Raw genomic sequence first — 17,285 nt, 5'->3', positions numbered from 1 at the left:
CAGACCTGTGTTAAGTTAAAGAAACACTCAAAATTGTCATCTCAGCACACGTGAAGCCGAGGCCAGAGAAACAGCCTAGACTGCATAGCTCGCACTAAAACAAACAAAAACATAGCAAATTTAATTTTTCCCTATGATTTTTTACCTCTGTTGCCCATTCTAATTCCAAGCTGCTTTAGAACTGCTCCTGATTTCCAATGTCAGTCCATGGCTACCAGATGCTCTGATAGCATCAAATGCTTACCTGCCTCTGGCATATAGGCCAATGTCTAGTATTTCCTATTGTGTAATGTCAAAGTTTATCCAAAAAACTTTCCTCAACTCTTGTTACTTAGCTTGTAGAGTGATTTCGTGAGACTGGCATAATACACATTGCTGAATTTAACATACTTTAAAGCCCAGCATAATAGAATCCTAAGTAGAATATTCATCTCTTCCACTGCAGCAGCTCTAACAAGCCTCTGATCAGTCTCAACCTTGTTTCTGTCTCTGAGCACACTTAGGGGCACTGCCCAAAGGCAAAAGCAGGCCGGTGGGCCTCTTTGTGAAGGAGGAAGAAACAATTTTTCAAGGTCTTTGTTTGTTTGTTTTAGCTATAGACTTCAACGTGGCGAACATTTTAAAGAACCCGAAAGCACACACAGTGTCCATACACAAGGATGAGTCGACAGTGTCCAGAGCACCGACAAAGGTATGCCACACCGCAATTGTAAGAAGGCAGCAAGTGTAAGAACTCTCTTTGTTCAGTAGGCAGTGTCAGCAAAATCGACTGGCTTCACACAGTAATTCCGGCCAGCACATTCTCAACATACATTTTAGAAAAAATTTAATGATCAGATATTTATTTGGAGACATTAATCTTAAATTTAAATGTCCTATTTTCTTCTAACACCACCACCATCTCTCGTGAAATTTTTTAACAAAAAGATGAGCTCTTTCAATCCATTCACTTTATTCTTCTAAGCCAGTCCTTTCTACACAGCTTCTTTTTTGCTCTCATACTTAGCTCCTCTCTTGCCTGATTCTCTGTCCCTTCTTCTGCTGTCCTATCATTGTCCTATCTTAGTTCTTTTCTCTCTCATTGCCCTATGTTAGTTCTCTCTGTCTCTCTCTGTCTCTCTGTCTGTCTCTCTCTCTCTCTCTCTCTCTCTCTCTCTCTCTCTCTCTCTCTCTCTCTCTGTCTTTCTCTCTTTCTCTCTCTTCATTTGTCCCCTAGTCTCTGAAGTTTCCAGTTTATATACCCATGCAATCAGCAATTCTCTGGCCAAAGCAAGGTCATAAAAACAGATAAGCATTTACACCAGGCAGTGACTGTCAGGCTTTCTTTATGACTCAAGGATGAACTCATAAAAGGAAAAGGTCAAATGAGAGGGAGAGGGACCTAGAATCAATTAGGGAAAATCCAAGAAGGGAAAAGGGGGGATCCATATGTAACACTGCATTCCTAAGTGTGGTTAGATAAAAAGCTGATTAGTCAACCAAGGTGAAAGTAAGAGGAATTAAGATTTTGTTAGTTTGAAGTTAGCCTGGGTAGCACTTTCTTTTTTCTTTTTTTTAAGATTTTATTTATTTATTATGTATGCAATGTTCTGCTTGCATATATGCCTACAGGCCAGAAGAGGGCACTAGATCTCATTATAGATAGTTGTGAGTCACCATGTGGTTGCTGGGAATTGAACTCAGGACCTCTGGAAGAATAGTCAGTACTCTTAACCTCTGAGCCAACTCTCCAGCCCCTTTCTTTCTTATCTGCTGGCAGGGGAAGTGTTCTGGGTTGCTAGGCAACCTGCATCACAGCATGATGCACCTGGTTTGTAAAAGCCCTTTTGTTCTGAGTTAATGCTAAAGGGGGAAATCTCTAGAAGTGAGGATAACATTTGGGCTATGGGAAACAGGAGGAATTAAGCTTAATTTGCACAAGAGACAAAGATTTGAACCTAGCATCCTCCTGGCCTTGGCAGTTGTCTCAGTGAAAATATTTACCTCATCTCAGGAACTAGCAGATAGTCTGAATGCTTATCTGCAGTCTGTCCTTGGATGTTTGAGAAGTATCTCAGATAAAATACTTTTGTCCAGAGATGGCCCTGGCCAGATGTTTGCTAATGAAGATAATTACAGAAAGGCAGACTTCTGAGTCTAATGCTAAAAGGGAAAATAAAGGCCTGAAAAAGGGGGTCTTGACTATGTGTTGTCAACACAGTTGGGGGATGTTATACAAATACACCAAAAGTATAGGAGAAATTGTGCCCAAATGAATGATCAACCACACTGGTAGAAGTCCTTAGGAGAAGAATCAGATGGGAAAGCTACAATAGCACACAAGAGATTCACTGCAGGATACAGCTAATACATTCAGAAGCCAATATCGCCAATGCTCCCTGAGTCTTGGCTTCATCCTCTGGACGACCCTTGGCTATTCCAGGTATTATTAGCTCTGCCAGTGTCAGCTGAATCCTACTTCATATTTCTGTGGCTCGCAGCAAGGGATGTTGTCAGTGGTTGCCCTCTCTTCACTTCTTAGGTGTGGCCCTGGAGGAACTGACGTGGTAGATGCTGTTTTCTCGAATGCCATAGCTTAGGTCCTCTGAGGTGTTTGTTTGTTTGGTTGGTTGGTTAATTGGTTGGTTTTTTAAGGGAGTAAGAGATAGTTTATTCTGGAGCCATTTTGAGTGACTGTGGCCTGGGAACACAGATTTAGGTTACCCCCTACTCCATGTTCTATTGTGAAAACAGTTTCATGAAGTGTTCTAGTTTTAAAGAACAAAGAAAGTCTTGAATCAAGGCAAGTTTAAAATGCACTGATGGGTCCATCAGAGAATGGCTACAGCAAGATGGATGAACATTTTCCAGAGGCCCAAAAATGCTATCTGATGGCTTTCTTAGCTTTGGGTTTGGTGGATGCTAGCAGCCTGCTAAGTTAATAGATTCCGAAAGGATTTTATCTATTAGTCACAATATGTTAGTTCTGGCATGGAGTTAGACAAGATATGGCTGTTCTGAGGACTCAAGCTAGCCTGAAATAATGTACCTAAGATGATTACCCCACTTCAAATCCTAACATTCCAGTCTCCACAACACTGAAGTTCCAATCAGTCAGACAGTCTCTGCAGACACAGTTTCTTTGCAGAAGTTTTTGTTCTCAGTTCTCCCTGTTGGATAAGCATCACACTTTGCACATGCAGAGGTCTCCTGCTATTTATTAAGTATTATAAGATCCTTTGTGCCTAGGATCTGCTCTAGATGAGGCTGAGTAATGGGCAGGACAGCAGTCTCCAGGAGAGAGGAATAGCTGGTAAAAAGCCATCAAGAAAGACGCTAAGATTTCTAGCAGAAGTCCTCCAGGTCCTTTAAGGTGCCTCACAGGGAGAGATGTCGTAGACTCAACACTGTGTTGCTTTAGAAAAGATTAGATAAGGTCATTGGCTTAAAGTTCTAAATTTGATCTTTAATTTATATACTAGTCAGGTTTTTAATCTGTTACAGTCTTTCATGTCAAAATTTTAATTTATCTTATTGGGTTTGACCATTATTCAAGAGTGGAAATTGTGCCCATATCAAATTGATTTTCTTAATTTCAGTATTCCTGTATTTCCTGGTCTTTAATAATCTAATCTAATGAAATCTCTTTCTACCTTAAATATTTAGTAAGTTTTTAGGTTACGAATTGAAATTTGTGGGGGTTTGTCTGAACAGATGATGTTGTCATGGCATTTTTTATGGCCATATTGCCAGACTAAAAAAACTGAAGAAAGGTCATGGAAACTCAGATCTACTCTTCAACAGATACTGGGACAGGGGGATTTGTAAAGGCTAAGCGACCCTTCTCAGAGTCCACCAGAGAAATACAGTTAGAAGTAAGGCAGTTTTCTGTGCCATTGGCTCTGTCCCATTGCATATCTTTGGCTGCCACTTGAAAAGGTCAAGCAGTAGATTAAATGGTTTATTAGCAAGAGTTTATTACAGTTACAGAAGCCCAAGACCTCCAGCCTACCAATTGGGCTTGTTGTGCTTGGATCTGGAATGTCCCTAAAAGGTCCCTATGCTGAAGGCTTGTTCTCCAACTGGGGGTGCTGTTGGAGGTTGTGGGAAATAGTAGGTGGTGGGAGGTGAAGTAGGTCTCTGGGGGCATAACTTTGAAGGTTATTCTCTCTGTGTGTCTCTGTGTCTCTCTCTGTCTCTGTCTCTCTCTGTCTCTGTCTCTCTCTCTGTCTCTCTCTCTGCCTCCCTGCCTCCCACCCTCTCTCTCCTTCCTCCCTCTCTTTTCTTCCTTTTCTTCAGACTAAATAAAATCTCAGCCTTGATGTTGAACAAAAGGCCAGAAAGGAAAGCATAATATTAAGCAAAATGAGTCAGACTTGGAAAGACAAAGGTTGCCCATTTTCTTCCTTATGTGGAATCTAGGTTTAAACATAAATGTGTATTTATATACCTATATATCAGGCTATAAGGGAAGAAGGAGGGAGTGTAAAAGAAGGAAATGGGGGATAGCAAGAAGAATTAATGAAGCAAGAAGAAAAAAAGAAAATCCCACTTTCATGTGGAATCGTGTGTGTGTGTGTGTGTGTGTGTGTGTGTGTGTGTGTGTGTGTGTGTGTGTGTGTGAAAGAGAGAGGGGGGTGACAGCAGAAGAGGGACTATTGGGGTGCAACTCGGGGAGAGCCAGGAGATTATGATAGTGAGGAGTGAATATAAGCAAGATACAATGATGCATTTGTCATAATGAAACCAATTACCTCATGACAGCTAATATATTAATAATAGATGATAAGGGATGGGTGGATGATTGGATGGACAAAATTAGAAAAGCAGCATCCATAAAGAACATTCTTACAAACACTCTAGCCTAAGAACCTGGTAAGTCCTTTACATTAAGAAGGGCTGGAGAGATGGCTCAGTGGTTAAGGGTGCTGGGTTCAGCTTTCAGCACTCACATGGTGGCTCACAACCATCTATAACTCCAGTTCCAGGGGATCTAACACTGTCTTCTGGTCTCTGCTGGCACTGCACACCTTTAACAAGCATACATAGTGCAGGCAAAACACTCACAGACATGAAAATAATGTTTTTTAAAGGATGCTTTATAAAATTTCCTTTTATGTATTTTTATGTACCCAGCGGGAATTTTCTTCATACTTATAGCGTAAGTCTATTTACAGTTCTTCAAGAAGAGAAAAGTGGTGACTGCCTTGTGCTTTCTTCTTCCTCCTACAGTCCCACTACAGGAGCTTGGGTCCAGAGTTTCACCGAGTTCTCTTTGATTTTGGAGGTCAGAGCCCGCTAATTTTGTACTATCTTAAAATGCACAAGTCAGGTGGTATTTCCATCACTCATAAACAAACAGGAAGTAAACTCACCAAGATACTCCAAGAGCCATATCCTTCCTAAGCTTGGCTTCAAGGCGATCAGTTTCTAAGACAGTGGAAACTGTCTATTCTCTGTCCCAACTTTTAAATGTGTTTTGACTGGCACTTTATGTAGTATTTACTTAGGCTTTGTTTACTTCTGCAGCATGTTTGACTTAACTGATGTCTCTTTTAGCATCAAGGCTATGATCTACTATATAAGCAAAGCAAAGAGAACATGAAGCCTGACCACCACCACCCCCAACATGCTAAGTCCCTTCCCCAAAGTCTGTCTTGCCACCTTGTTTTTCCATGATGGTTAAAGCACTTGTCATAATTGTTGGTCGTTGGCTTCTGACTCCCCAAAGGGAGTCTCATGTGTGCTTTACTTGTGGACACTTTGTACACTTGGAAAATACCCATCATGGTTCAGGAGTCACTGTCGACCCAGAGGAACTCTAACTGGGTCTAGTGCAAACTTCCCTCTGTGTATAGGAATACTAAGATTTTTCTTCATGATATCTATTTCTGTCTTTGAAAATAAAAGGTTACACTTTACAAATCCTTGATAGACAGATAGCCCGACTGAACTCTGGCCTCCATCTGTACTCTCCTGTGGAGGGCTAACAGTAGATTGTTGTGCTCATGTGGTTTGCTAAATAGCACAACACATCACTGTTTGTTTTTTCATGTAATAAGGACATTTATAAATTCCGTCACCTATTTAAATTAAATTAATACTCATTAATGGAGCAGTAGCTTAGCAATACTCCTTAAAAGAAATCATGGGGTAGTGATAATATTTATAATGCAACATAAATATAACTATATCTTATAAATGTGTAAATGTAAGTTTTCAAAAACAAGAAAGTGGCAGAATCATGCTTCATCTGTTCCCTGCAAGAGTTCTTTTTCAGCCATGCTAATGAATGAAGTCAGGGATGACCAAGTCCTTCTTGCTATAAGACAAAAATGTGAAAAACAAAACCTAATCAGAAAGTAGCTAGTTCCTCTATTGGTCTGGGTTCTCTAAAGGAACATAACTGATAGAATGAATTATTAATTAACTGAATGAATAAGTTATTACTTATTAATGAAAACATCAATGAGTTGATAATGAATGGATATATTAATAATGATTTGATATGTTAAAGGGGATTTATTAGAGTGGCTCCCAGGCTGTGGTACAGGTGGTCCAACAATGGCTGTCTCCCAGTGGCAAGGTCAAGACAGGCTGTCTATCTGGTCTGCTGCTAGAGTTGCTGAGGATTTCCAGAGATCTGCTGGTCTGCAGTCGGTGTTAGAATCCCAAAGATGTAGGTTCTAACACCAGAGGGTGTGGGGGTCAGAACACAACTTTCAGGAGCTGCTGTAGGAACTCTAGGTTCTGGAACCCAAACTCAGGTCATGAGGCCTGTGCAGCGAGTTCCTTCATCGCCTGAGCTGTCTGGTTGTTCCCTTAGCAACATGCTTTTAAGAGGGATGTTATACACACCGAGACAGCAGCCTCTTGCCATGGGCGGAGGGAGTCTATCTGCAGTGTCTCCCCCATGTATCCCTGTCTTTACCCTGTCTTGAGATTTCCTCTTCCTTCTCTCCCCTCATTCTGGATTCTAATCTTATCTAATTATTTTCCAGATGTTTCAACTCCTCCTCACTCAGTGTCTGAGTTGCTTTCTCACCTGGGCATGCCTTCATTACCCAAATCCAGGGTTCAAGCTGTTTCTTGCAGATGACTTAACCAACATTGGCAGGAAACCTGTTATGTTCTGGGTAATGTGTTGTGTACTAGGGATGTGGCCACAGCCCACCTTCAGAAGCCCATGCTGTCATCTTCACCAGGACCACCAAAGAGGCAGCCTTTTTGTAACCACCTCACATGCCTCCTTTAATACTTTCTATTATTATTCCCTCTGTCCTCACTGTTGCAAAACTTTGCAACACTGTTGCTCATTGGTCTCTATGGTGGCATGGTCAGATCCCACGAAGCCGGCTTCCTATGCACAGAAATAACAGAATCCACAGAACGTGGGTATTTTTCCCATGTCCTGAAGCATCAGGATCACATCTGACACACAGATGAAGCGCAGGATGTTGAACCAGGGGACCTTGATCAGAGCACCTCACCCTGAGAGAAGAGGGAAAGGGGGTTCTCCAGGTCGCCTTTCTCCACGAAACTAGCACTTCGGGGATGTTTGCTGCTTCTCCATGATTGTGTACATCATTGTCTACATGATCCAGTCTCAAGATGACCTGAGAAAATGTCACCAGAAGAGTGAGACCAAGAGAAAGGGGCAGAGAATGGAGCAAAGAGACCTCAAGGAGCACTGGAGAGGTTCTGAGGAAAAGCCTTGTCTTTGTTGTTCCTCTGGTGACGTCCCAGGGCCACAGTGGCCAACTGGATATAGCTTTGTCTCCTGCGTCCCACAGAAGAAAAAAGACCATGAAAGCATCATCAGATAAAGGACACACGAAGTATTTAAGTCCTGCTCTTGGTAAGGATGCATTTCATTCTATTTGTAGATGACTTTTGCTTGAAGCTATTCTTCACTTCCTGGGAGGGGGGTAAATTTCTTTTAGAAAACTGCCAGTTAGAAGTGGGGGTGAGGACTTGTGAAGTGAAAAGCGTTTTTAAGAACACACGGGACAAAGGGGCTTTGTCCTGTGAGCCTGAGGCCGAGCACAGGCGTGTGTGCCACAGGTATTCTGCAGCCACCCGGAGCCAGAAGTCATTAGAAAAACATCAGGAAGATGTGGTCCTTTCTTGTTACAAACTCAGTTTAAGTTCTGATTTTTTTTCTTTTTTGTTTAAAAAAAAAATACGAAACACAATTGGCCAACTTGTTGTTACCCTTTACACAATTATCCTGACCCAGACATGGATGAGGTGGGATGAAGAAGCCCTGGTACACAGGGCTTGTGGCTGGAAAACCTCCCCAAGCATGAAGAGAAAGGTGCCCATGAGCTGTCAAGTGTACTAAGAGAATACACCACTGTGTGCAGTTTTGGACACATAGCAACTACTATGAATTATAAACTACCTAATCAAGAAAATGATTCTCAAGAGGCTCTGTGCAGAAAAGCCTGATGGCCTGAATTCAATCCCCCAGCCGGGGAAGGAGAAAACCAAAGCGGAACAGCTACCTGTACATGGTGGCACACATCACACACATACATACATCTCATACACACACACACACACACACACACACACACACACACACACACACACAAACACATACATCACATACACATAACACACACAAACATATATCACACACACATACATCACATATACATCACACACACATACACACATATACATCACATATCACACATATACACTTATATCACACACATATCACACATCACATCACACATGCACACATCACACACACATAAACAAACACATATATCACACACACATAAACAAACACATATATCACACACACATAAACAAACACATATACATCACACACACACACTCACATCACACACATATCACACAACATCACATCACACATGCACACATCACACACACATAAACAAACACATACATCATACACACACACCACACATATACATCACATATACATCACACACACATCACACATATCACACAACATCACATCACACATGCACACATCTCACACACACATTGCACACATGCACATAAAAATTACTTTTAAAAAAAGAGAGAGAGAACATTTGTCATCATCCAGAGATTCTTCCTAGGGTCTGTGAACTACAGTAGAAGGTCACTGTAGTTATAAAAATGGTCCATCCTCAGAGATCACTGATCAGAACAAAGGGAGAAAGTGACCACTCAGGACCAGTGAAAACTTCAGAAGCACAGGGCATTACTGATTGTTTTAATGTGTCCTTTGCTTTGCATAGTGAAGCTGCTATTAAGCTCTTGATTTATGTATTGCTTTCTAATGCATGTGTCAATTCTATTCCACGACTTAATGAGAGAAAAGAAAAGCTTTGCACATTTAATCCCAGCACTTGGGAGGCAGAGCTAGGCAGATCTCTGTGAGTTCGAGGCCAGCCTGGTCTACAGAGTGATTTCCAGCACAGCAGGGCTACATGAAGAAATCTGTCTCAAAAAAAAAAGGAAGGAAGGAAGAAAGAAAGAGAGGGGGAGAGAGGGAAACAGAAGAAAAAAAGAAAATCTTTAGCCGGGCGTGGTGGCGCACGCCTTTAATCCCAGCACTTGGGAGGCAGAGGCAGGCGGATCTCTGTGAGTTCGAGGCCAGCCTGGGCTACCAAGTGAGCTCCAGGAAAGGCGCAAAGCTACACAGAGAAACCCTGTCTCGAAAAAAACCAAAAAAAAAAAAAAAAAAAAAAAAAAGAAAATCTTTATATTAGGAGGAATTTTTACCATGGCATTCTCTACTTTTCTGTTACACCCATGAGCACCATGGTCCTGTTGTCCTGTATGGCCTTCCTGCCATATCTTACAATAATACATTTAGAAGATGTCATCTGAACCTCAGTTTCTTCATTTATAATTGGACCCTACAGCTTCTATGATCCACTCTTTCCCGCTACATGGAGTGTGAACTACAGACTCCAACTGAGGCCTCTAAGTTATCTGTCTTGGTTTGGTACAGCCCAACCACAGCTGTTGTGACATTCAGAAGAGAACAATTTTATTTGTCCCCAAATGGCTCCTTCTCCACGTAGTGGCTTGCTATGCACCCTTGGAGCCATGCATGGGGTTCGAGGCCAATTCAGACAAGGGAACTGGAAAGCATGTTGCCACAGCTTTCCCAGAGGGGCAGAAAATGGCCATTATTCATAATTTACAACTTTTAAGTACTCTATATTTCTTCAGCAGGGATAAAATCGTGGCTTTAAGTGTCTGAAGAGAATGAAAACTAGGACACTCATTAACACACATTAGCAAAAGTCTGCTGAAAACCATTGCTGTTAAACAATACAAGAGAACACTGAGGTCTTCGTCAACACTAGCATAATATGGCCCAGAACTACACTGTAGAATACAAATGGACAATAAGGATCAAGCTTGTAAGTAATTAGAATGTCTTTATGAAGAACTTATACCCGGCTCATTTCAATAAAGCCATATGTTCAAACTTGAAAATTTTCAGGAACTGAAACATAACTCTATTTCAGTACCAATAGTATTTTCTTGGAAAACCCAATTCACCCAAAATGCCACACAAATCATTTCACAGATGCTCATCCATGGAAGCTCACCCATACTCAGGACACAGCAGAACTGTACAAAGGAAGAAAAGCTAACTCCTAACCAGTACTCTAGGGGATTGATTAAATACTAGCAGGAAATTGTTGCATTCCAAATTGAGCATTTTAGCAAGATTCCTGGAAAAGCGTGTCATTAATTGTTCAATCCCCCTACCCCAACGATAGAACTTTCTGAAGCTTTTCCCCAGAGAAGCTGAGAAGCCACAACATTAGATGCGTTAATGTGGCAAAGAATGCCCCAGGCAGTGGAAGCAACCTGATGATTGTAGGTCCTCTGTTCTGGGGCTGGTCGATGACTATGTGGCTGCGGGAAGGTTTGGTGGATCTGGGATTTCAGAGTCCTTATTCAGGTAGAAAGTGAGACAACTATCTTTTCCCTACCATGTGCCTGCCCCAGCTCCCAACTAACCTAAAGCAGTAAACATGCACGCCTCCATTGCTGGGCTCTTGGGCAAGACAACATAAAGCGCTCCTTTACAGATACCAAGATACAACATCTGGACTTCAGAATATTCGGGCACAGGTCCTCAGTGAAAGGTTTTGCAAACATTAAAATAGTCCCTTCAGCAGAGCACAGTGGTGCATACCTGAAGTGCCACACTTGGGGAGTGAGGTGGGAGGATCACCTGAGCCTACAAGTTCAAGACCAGCCTGACAGCATCTAGACAACAAGACACAACAAATCTTGTCTGTCTACAGCAGTTACCACAGACATGCATGTGTGGGAGAATTGTGATCGTGTAGTTGCAAGATGCCAACTACTGTGCTAAAATAATATAGCAGTACACAGGACAAATGCGGCACAGGAAAGGGGAAATGGTTTCAGTTCGGGGAATGCAGGAATATGAGGGGATTTTCTCTTTTGGTTATGTTAATGTTTTCATTGTACATTAATATTTTGTGGTTTTGAGGCAAGGTCTTGCTGCTATGTCACCCAGGCTGGCCTGGAACTTGTGATCTTAGCCTCCCACATGCTGGGATTAGGTTAACTGAGCATCTACATTGGTTGGTACAGTCTCAGAAGAGACTTTGAAGTTCTCAGTAGATTCCAAAGGAAATACTTAAACAAGATTACAAAATTGGAGTAGAATTTAATGCTTACTAAAAGTTTAACAAATTTCTGTTTTTAAACACACACACACACACACACACACACACACACACACACGCTACAGGGTTTATGAAACTACTAAATTAGAATGCCTAGGGAAAGAAGCTCAAAGCAAGCTGAAAAGTGGTCTTTACGCTCAGCTCTTTATAACGGCAGACATGGCATTCACATTTATGCTTGATGTCTCGAGAAAGGAACCCAGGCCAGAGGCTCCCTGAGAAGGGTCCCATTTACCTTTCCTAAACAGTCCTCACTGGAAATCATTCCTTGACTGTCAGCCCAGCACACCCCCTGCTCCAACATACAGTGACATCATCAAGGAGGCCAAGAGGAGATTTGCAAAGAACAAAAGGGATTTTAGGAGGTAAGTCGGAGCAGCACTGTGGCTTTAAGATAAGATGTTTTAGCAACCAGAGGTGGTAGTAGAAATTGCCTGAACTTGATCTCTGCTGGTGAGGAGGGTTCTTGTTGAACAACTTCTAGAGCCCCAGATTCTTTTCTCAGGTCAAGTGTCTGTGTTGTAATCATGGAGCCTGACAGCTATCAGGGACTAGAGTGGGTAAGAAGCCTTCCTGTGGGGTACACCCCAGTGTAGGAAGACCAGATCACCAAGCAAGAGAGACTGGAGCATCGCCACTTTATGAAGATGAACTTGGAAAGCAGGACGGTTGTGTGCTGTGGAAGCAACATCTGGAACTGGGGTGGCAGCCGGGTGGCGTGGAAGACACTGAGACAGGGCGGACTCTCGGAAAATGTTTTCTCCGAGAACGTTTTCTGCTTGTGCTTGATAAGCGATCACTCCTGGACAGTCGTGACACTTTTATGTGCTGGAGAGTTAGGAATGGGCTATGCAAGAATGCCCGCGAATTTTTACAAGGCCAATCTGGCATGATCTGCTTTATGATGTCAAGGTAACTGTCTACAGACTGTTGCCTTTGAGGGAAGGAAGGACCAGACCCGGCCTTGGGAATTCAGTGCTGCTCATGGAACAGGGAGACGAAGGAGCAGCCACTTCGGTTCTAGCCAGCATGGAAGACAGTCTGTGCTCCTCTCCCTAGGTGTCCCCATCCCCCCCTCCCCTCCCCCACAAGCATGCCCACATAGTGGGGAAAGGTGTTAGTAAGCCCTGATGGGAGCAGTGAGGCGTTGTCTCAGGTCACACTGCTGGTGTGTTTCCAAAGGGAGTGTGGGGAGGGCTTGGCACACCAGGCGGTCCCTGGCAAACGGAAAGGCTTTTTGCTGTATCCCACCCCCACGTAGGCTCGGCTGCTTTGTTTTTAAATGTGAACTCGAAATGTTGATGCGTTTTGTTTCTATTCTACAGAACAAAGCAAAGAATCCGAGAAGACATCAAGACGCTGAGAGAGCAGCAGGAGACAGTTGACAAGGAGCTTGACCGGTTTGTGTAGCCCTGGACTTTGTAGTGCTTAAGTCGCTTTCCATTGACAAATTCACAGGAAACCACAGCGGGTTTGCTGTATGAATAGATCTTCAATATCTACAAAGAGTGATATCCCACTTAACAGTCCATCCACAGAGTGCTTCTCCACCTTCCTAATGCCACAACCCTTTAATACAGTTCCTTATGTTGCGGTGACCCCCCAACCATAAAATTATTTTCATTGCTACTTCATAACTGTAATTTAGCTACTGTTATGAATCATAATGCAAACATCTCTGTTTTCCAATGGTCTTTGGCAACCTTGGGGTTGCGACCCAGGGGTTGAGAGGCACGGATCTAGAACAACCCACTAACTCCCTTCATTAAAAAAAAAAAATCACCTTCTGCCAACTGAATTCATTGCTAAACATTGTGATTATCTAGTTTCACTTCAGCCATAGGACTTAGCCTGTAACTGTGCCCTGCCTGGGAAAGACATAAGCTAGAAAACAGCCCTTCTGCTGGCCTCTCTGGGACTGCAGCCTTGTGGCACTTCTGACCCCGCTATGCATGCAAGCATGTTTCCCGATGGAGCGAGGATGATTTGGCTGATTTCCTTTGTTTTATAAATTGGTGTATAAAATGGGAAATACAACGAGTCGAGGTGGACTGACTCCCTCCGCTCAGATGATGCGGCCCTTTTTAAGCCCCCTTGAGAGACTGGAGCTCGACCAGTCTCTGTAAATGTTCTGCATTCCCAGTCACCAAAGTCCAACCCACAGCTTTAAAAATCTTATCTTACCCCTCACCAAAAAAAACAAAACAAAATCCCATCAGCTACCGCTCCCTCTTGCAACCCCTAAAGTAGGTCATCAGATTCCCAGTGACTCAAACCAGAGCCCACAGGAACCGTGTCTTCAAGCTCAGAACATGAGGGGGTTCTCAGAGAGGATCCGAATCTGCATTCAAAGAAGCATGTGTCACACAGGAGAAAGGGGAGGTGGAAGTGCTCTTGTGGATAGCTACCCCATGCACCAGGGGCAGGAACAGGCTCACCATATTACCCTCCACGACAGTCATGCCAAATGAGGCCATGAAGGGGAAACACAGTCAGAAAGCAGGGCTTAGTAGTGAGGATAGTCACAAAACTTGATGAATAGACAAAACTCTCGAATTACATGTTGTAAAATGTGAATTTTAGGCCATGTTACCTATATCCCAATAAGACCAGGAGGCACAGATGGGTAGATTTTAACAAAATGAAGTACAACTGTGTCTAAAATTAACACACAACTCAAGGGGTGCACAAGAGAAAGGGCACTGGGGAGTTGGGGACTCCGCTGCCTGATGCATCAGCTGTAGTATTTCTCAACTGAGTAGTTGCTAACTAAAGATCCCTGGGGTTCGTCCTCAAGGAGCTTGACCTAGCACACACCTTTGCACAAATGCGCCTTGGCCATCTCCTTATCTTCCCCAGTGGCATTGTGCGACGCCCCCACAAGTTCTGGACAATGGAGGTAGGGTAGTTAGGGTAATGGTTAGTGATGTATCTAACTGAAGGCGGTGCTCTTCCGCTGGGGTGAGAGTCACAAGGGACTAGGGACTAAGGCATCAAGGAAAGGCTTGGATTAAAATCATCTGCTTCCTAGACTTGTGTGTGAGGTAGTGACAGCTATTTTGCCTGTCTGAGCCTATTATATCCTCATTGACAGACATGATGAAAGTTATCCCTGCTTGCTAGAGTTGTAAGGAGATAGCATTCATACATGTAGAGGGCCAGCAAGAGCACAGCGCAGTTAGTCTTTGCAAATACTGGCTAGGAGATGCATATGAAGAGTCCATTTGCTCAAGTGTTTTTCTTTATTCCATTAGGCTCCAAGCAAAGGCTTCCAAAAACATCCAAGAAGTCAAAGTAGACTTTGAGATTTTTCTACATAAAATGGTATGTTTCCTTCCTGGAAATAATTGAGAGTTCTCTCCACAGCTTTTTGCCTCCAGATCTCACTATGTGTCATAAGCAATGCACAGTCACACCCACGCTGCAGGGGCAGAAACAACACATCCTTATCACTGATGGTCCACTACAAAGTGGAGATAACCCATTCTAAAGTCCACTGATAACCTCATGGCCACTGTCCTCATGCCTTGCTTCTAAAACAGTTCCTGGGACGGTGTCTGTAACTAAAGACCCCATAAAGTGCAATTGGGCAAAAACTAGAGGAAATGATTGGTGCTTGAAGTTGTGTTTTAGTTGTTATTAATAATTCAGCAAAGCTAATATGATGCCATTAGCTTGTGTGAAAAGAATCCTCCTGCCCTCAACTCACCCAGTGCAAAGGAGACGGCGACAAAACTCCAAACAGAGCTCAGATGTGAGGAGAAAGGAGAGGGATGGAGAGTTCCTGTCCATTTTCCCGGGCCCTTCTTTTCTGCTCCTCCAAGCCTGCTGGGCAGTCCTGTAAGGTCTGAAGGACCATGCTTTCTGAAGGGCAAAACATGTAGATGCTGGCACACAGGAAAGCAGACTGGACTATCTGAGGCTATGGATGGAGGGATCCAGCATGAGAGGTTTCCCCGCTGCAGTCCAGACTCCAGAGCAATCCCATCAGCTGTGGGTCTAATACCCAAACCGGGATGAGTAAGAGTCCTGAAATGTTTCTATTAGACACACAGGATCATTGGCTTTTTTTTAAAAAAAGTATTGATCATTATTCCTATTTTTCTTGATGTATTTCCTACTACTGAATGCATGAGAACAGCAGTGCACTTGAGCAAGTAAGGGCAGACTCTGCAAGGAGCTGTGGAAACCAGCTCACCCTGACACTAAGGCTGCAACTTCAGCCTCCTTCATTGTTACCTGCAGGAAGCAATCTTCTCTCAGCTTTCCATCAGTAACACAGACTCTTGAACAAAATCTCCAGATTTAGAGCCCACATTGTCAAATGCTAATGGGACAAACTAAATACATTTGCAGTCCAGATGTGGCCTGCTTTCCTGTTCTGAATGCTGCTGCCTGGTCCGGCCAGCGCAGCTGACATGATTCTTCAATGCATTTTAAAGCAAACCCCTGCATTCTCACAGAGCCTTCCACACAGCCAGGGTCTGTAGGCCATATTCGTGTTCTGCTGGTCCGCACTGCCTACTCACTAGCTTTCAAACTCTAGCCATCCTTCAGTGTCACACTCAGAGTCCATTTCTTTATGAGCCTCATGCCCTTGATCCCATCCCTGTTCTTCAAGGAAGAGCTGGATATGCCTCTCAACTTCTAGAACACCAGTTGCTGAGGGTAGGTTCAAAGAAGTTCTTAACGGACATAGAGTCAAACCAGAGTAGAATAGGTTCAATGGACTCTGTGTCTCCTCAAAGACAAAACACCGAGAATGAGTGTCCACGTGGAGGTGTGCACACTGACCTGTTAGAATGAGTGTGTCCCTGTGGAGGTGTGCACACTGAACTGATAGAATGAGTGTGTCCCTGTGGAGGTGTGCACACTGAACTATTAGAATGAGTGTGCCCCTGTGGAGGTGTGCACACTGAACTGATAGAATGACTGTGTCCCTGTGGAGGTGTGCACACTGAACTGTCAGAATGAGTGTGTCCCTGTGCAGGTGTGCACACTGAACTGTTAGAATGAGTGTGTCCACATGGAGGTATGCACACTGAACTATTAGAATGAGTGTGTCCCTGTGGAGGTATGCACACTGAACTGTTAGAATGAGTGTGTCCCTGTGGAGGTGTGCACACTGAACTGTTAGAATGATTGTGTCCACATGGAGGTGTGCACATTGAACTGTTAGAATGAGTGTGTCCCTGTGGAGGTGTGAACAATGAACTATTAGAATAAGTGTGTCCACATGGAGGTGTGCACACTGAACTATTAGAATGAGTGTGTCCCTGTGGAGGTGTGCACACTGAACTATTAGAATGAGTGTGTCCCTGTGGAGGTGTGCACACTGAGCTATTAGAATGAGTATGTCCCTGTAGAGGTGTGCACACTGAACTGTTAGAATGAGTGTGTCCCTGTGGAGGTGTGCACACTGAACTGTTAGAATGAGTGTGTCCCTGTGCAGGTGTGCACACTGAACTGTTAGAATGAGTGTGTCCCTGTGGAGGTGTGCACACTGAACTATTAGAATGAGTGTGTCCCTGTGGAGGTGTGTACACTGATTATTTAGAACTACTGAACATTTTCCTCATCATCCTCAGAAGGAATTCC

The 17,285-nt window shown here is 43.4% G+C and overlaps 1 protein-coding gene across 1 annotated transcript in view; it reads left to right on the top strand.

Annotated features, from left to right (window-relative positions):
* The window catches only part of Fam227b (family with sequence similarity 227 member B), a 166,265-nt gene that overhangs the window by 147,758 nt on the left and 1,222 nt on the right, over positions 1-17,285 (top strand). The window contains exons 12-16 of the mRNA XM_076570574.1: positions 594-691; positions 5,212-5,369; positions 11,972-12,052; positions 13,013-13,087; positions 14,942-15,011. Coding sequence (XP_076426689.1) covers positions 594-691; positions 5,212-5,369; positions 11,972-12,052; positions 13,013-13,087; positions 14,942-15,011 — 482 coding nt within the window. The remainder of the gene's footprint in view (positions 1-593; positions 692-5,211; positions 5,370-11,971; positions 12,053-13,012; positions 13,088-14,941; positions 15,012-17,285) is intronic.

This window comes from Peromyscus maniculatus, chromosome 4 (assembly GCF_049852395.1).
Source record: "Peromyscus maniculatus bairdii isolate BWxNUB_F1_BW_parent chromosome 4, HU_Pman_BW_mat_3.1, whole genome shotgun sequence".
NCBI classification, from domain to species: Eukaryota; Metazoa; Chordata; class Mammalia; order Rodentia; family Cricetidae; genus Peromyscus; species Peromyscus maniculatus.
This window is presented reverse-complemented; position numbering and strand designations above follow the sequence as displayed.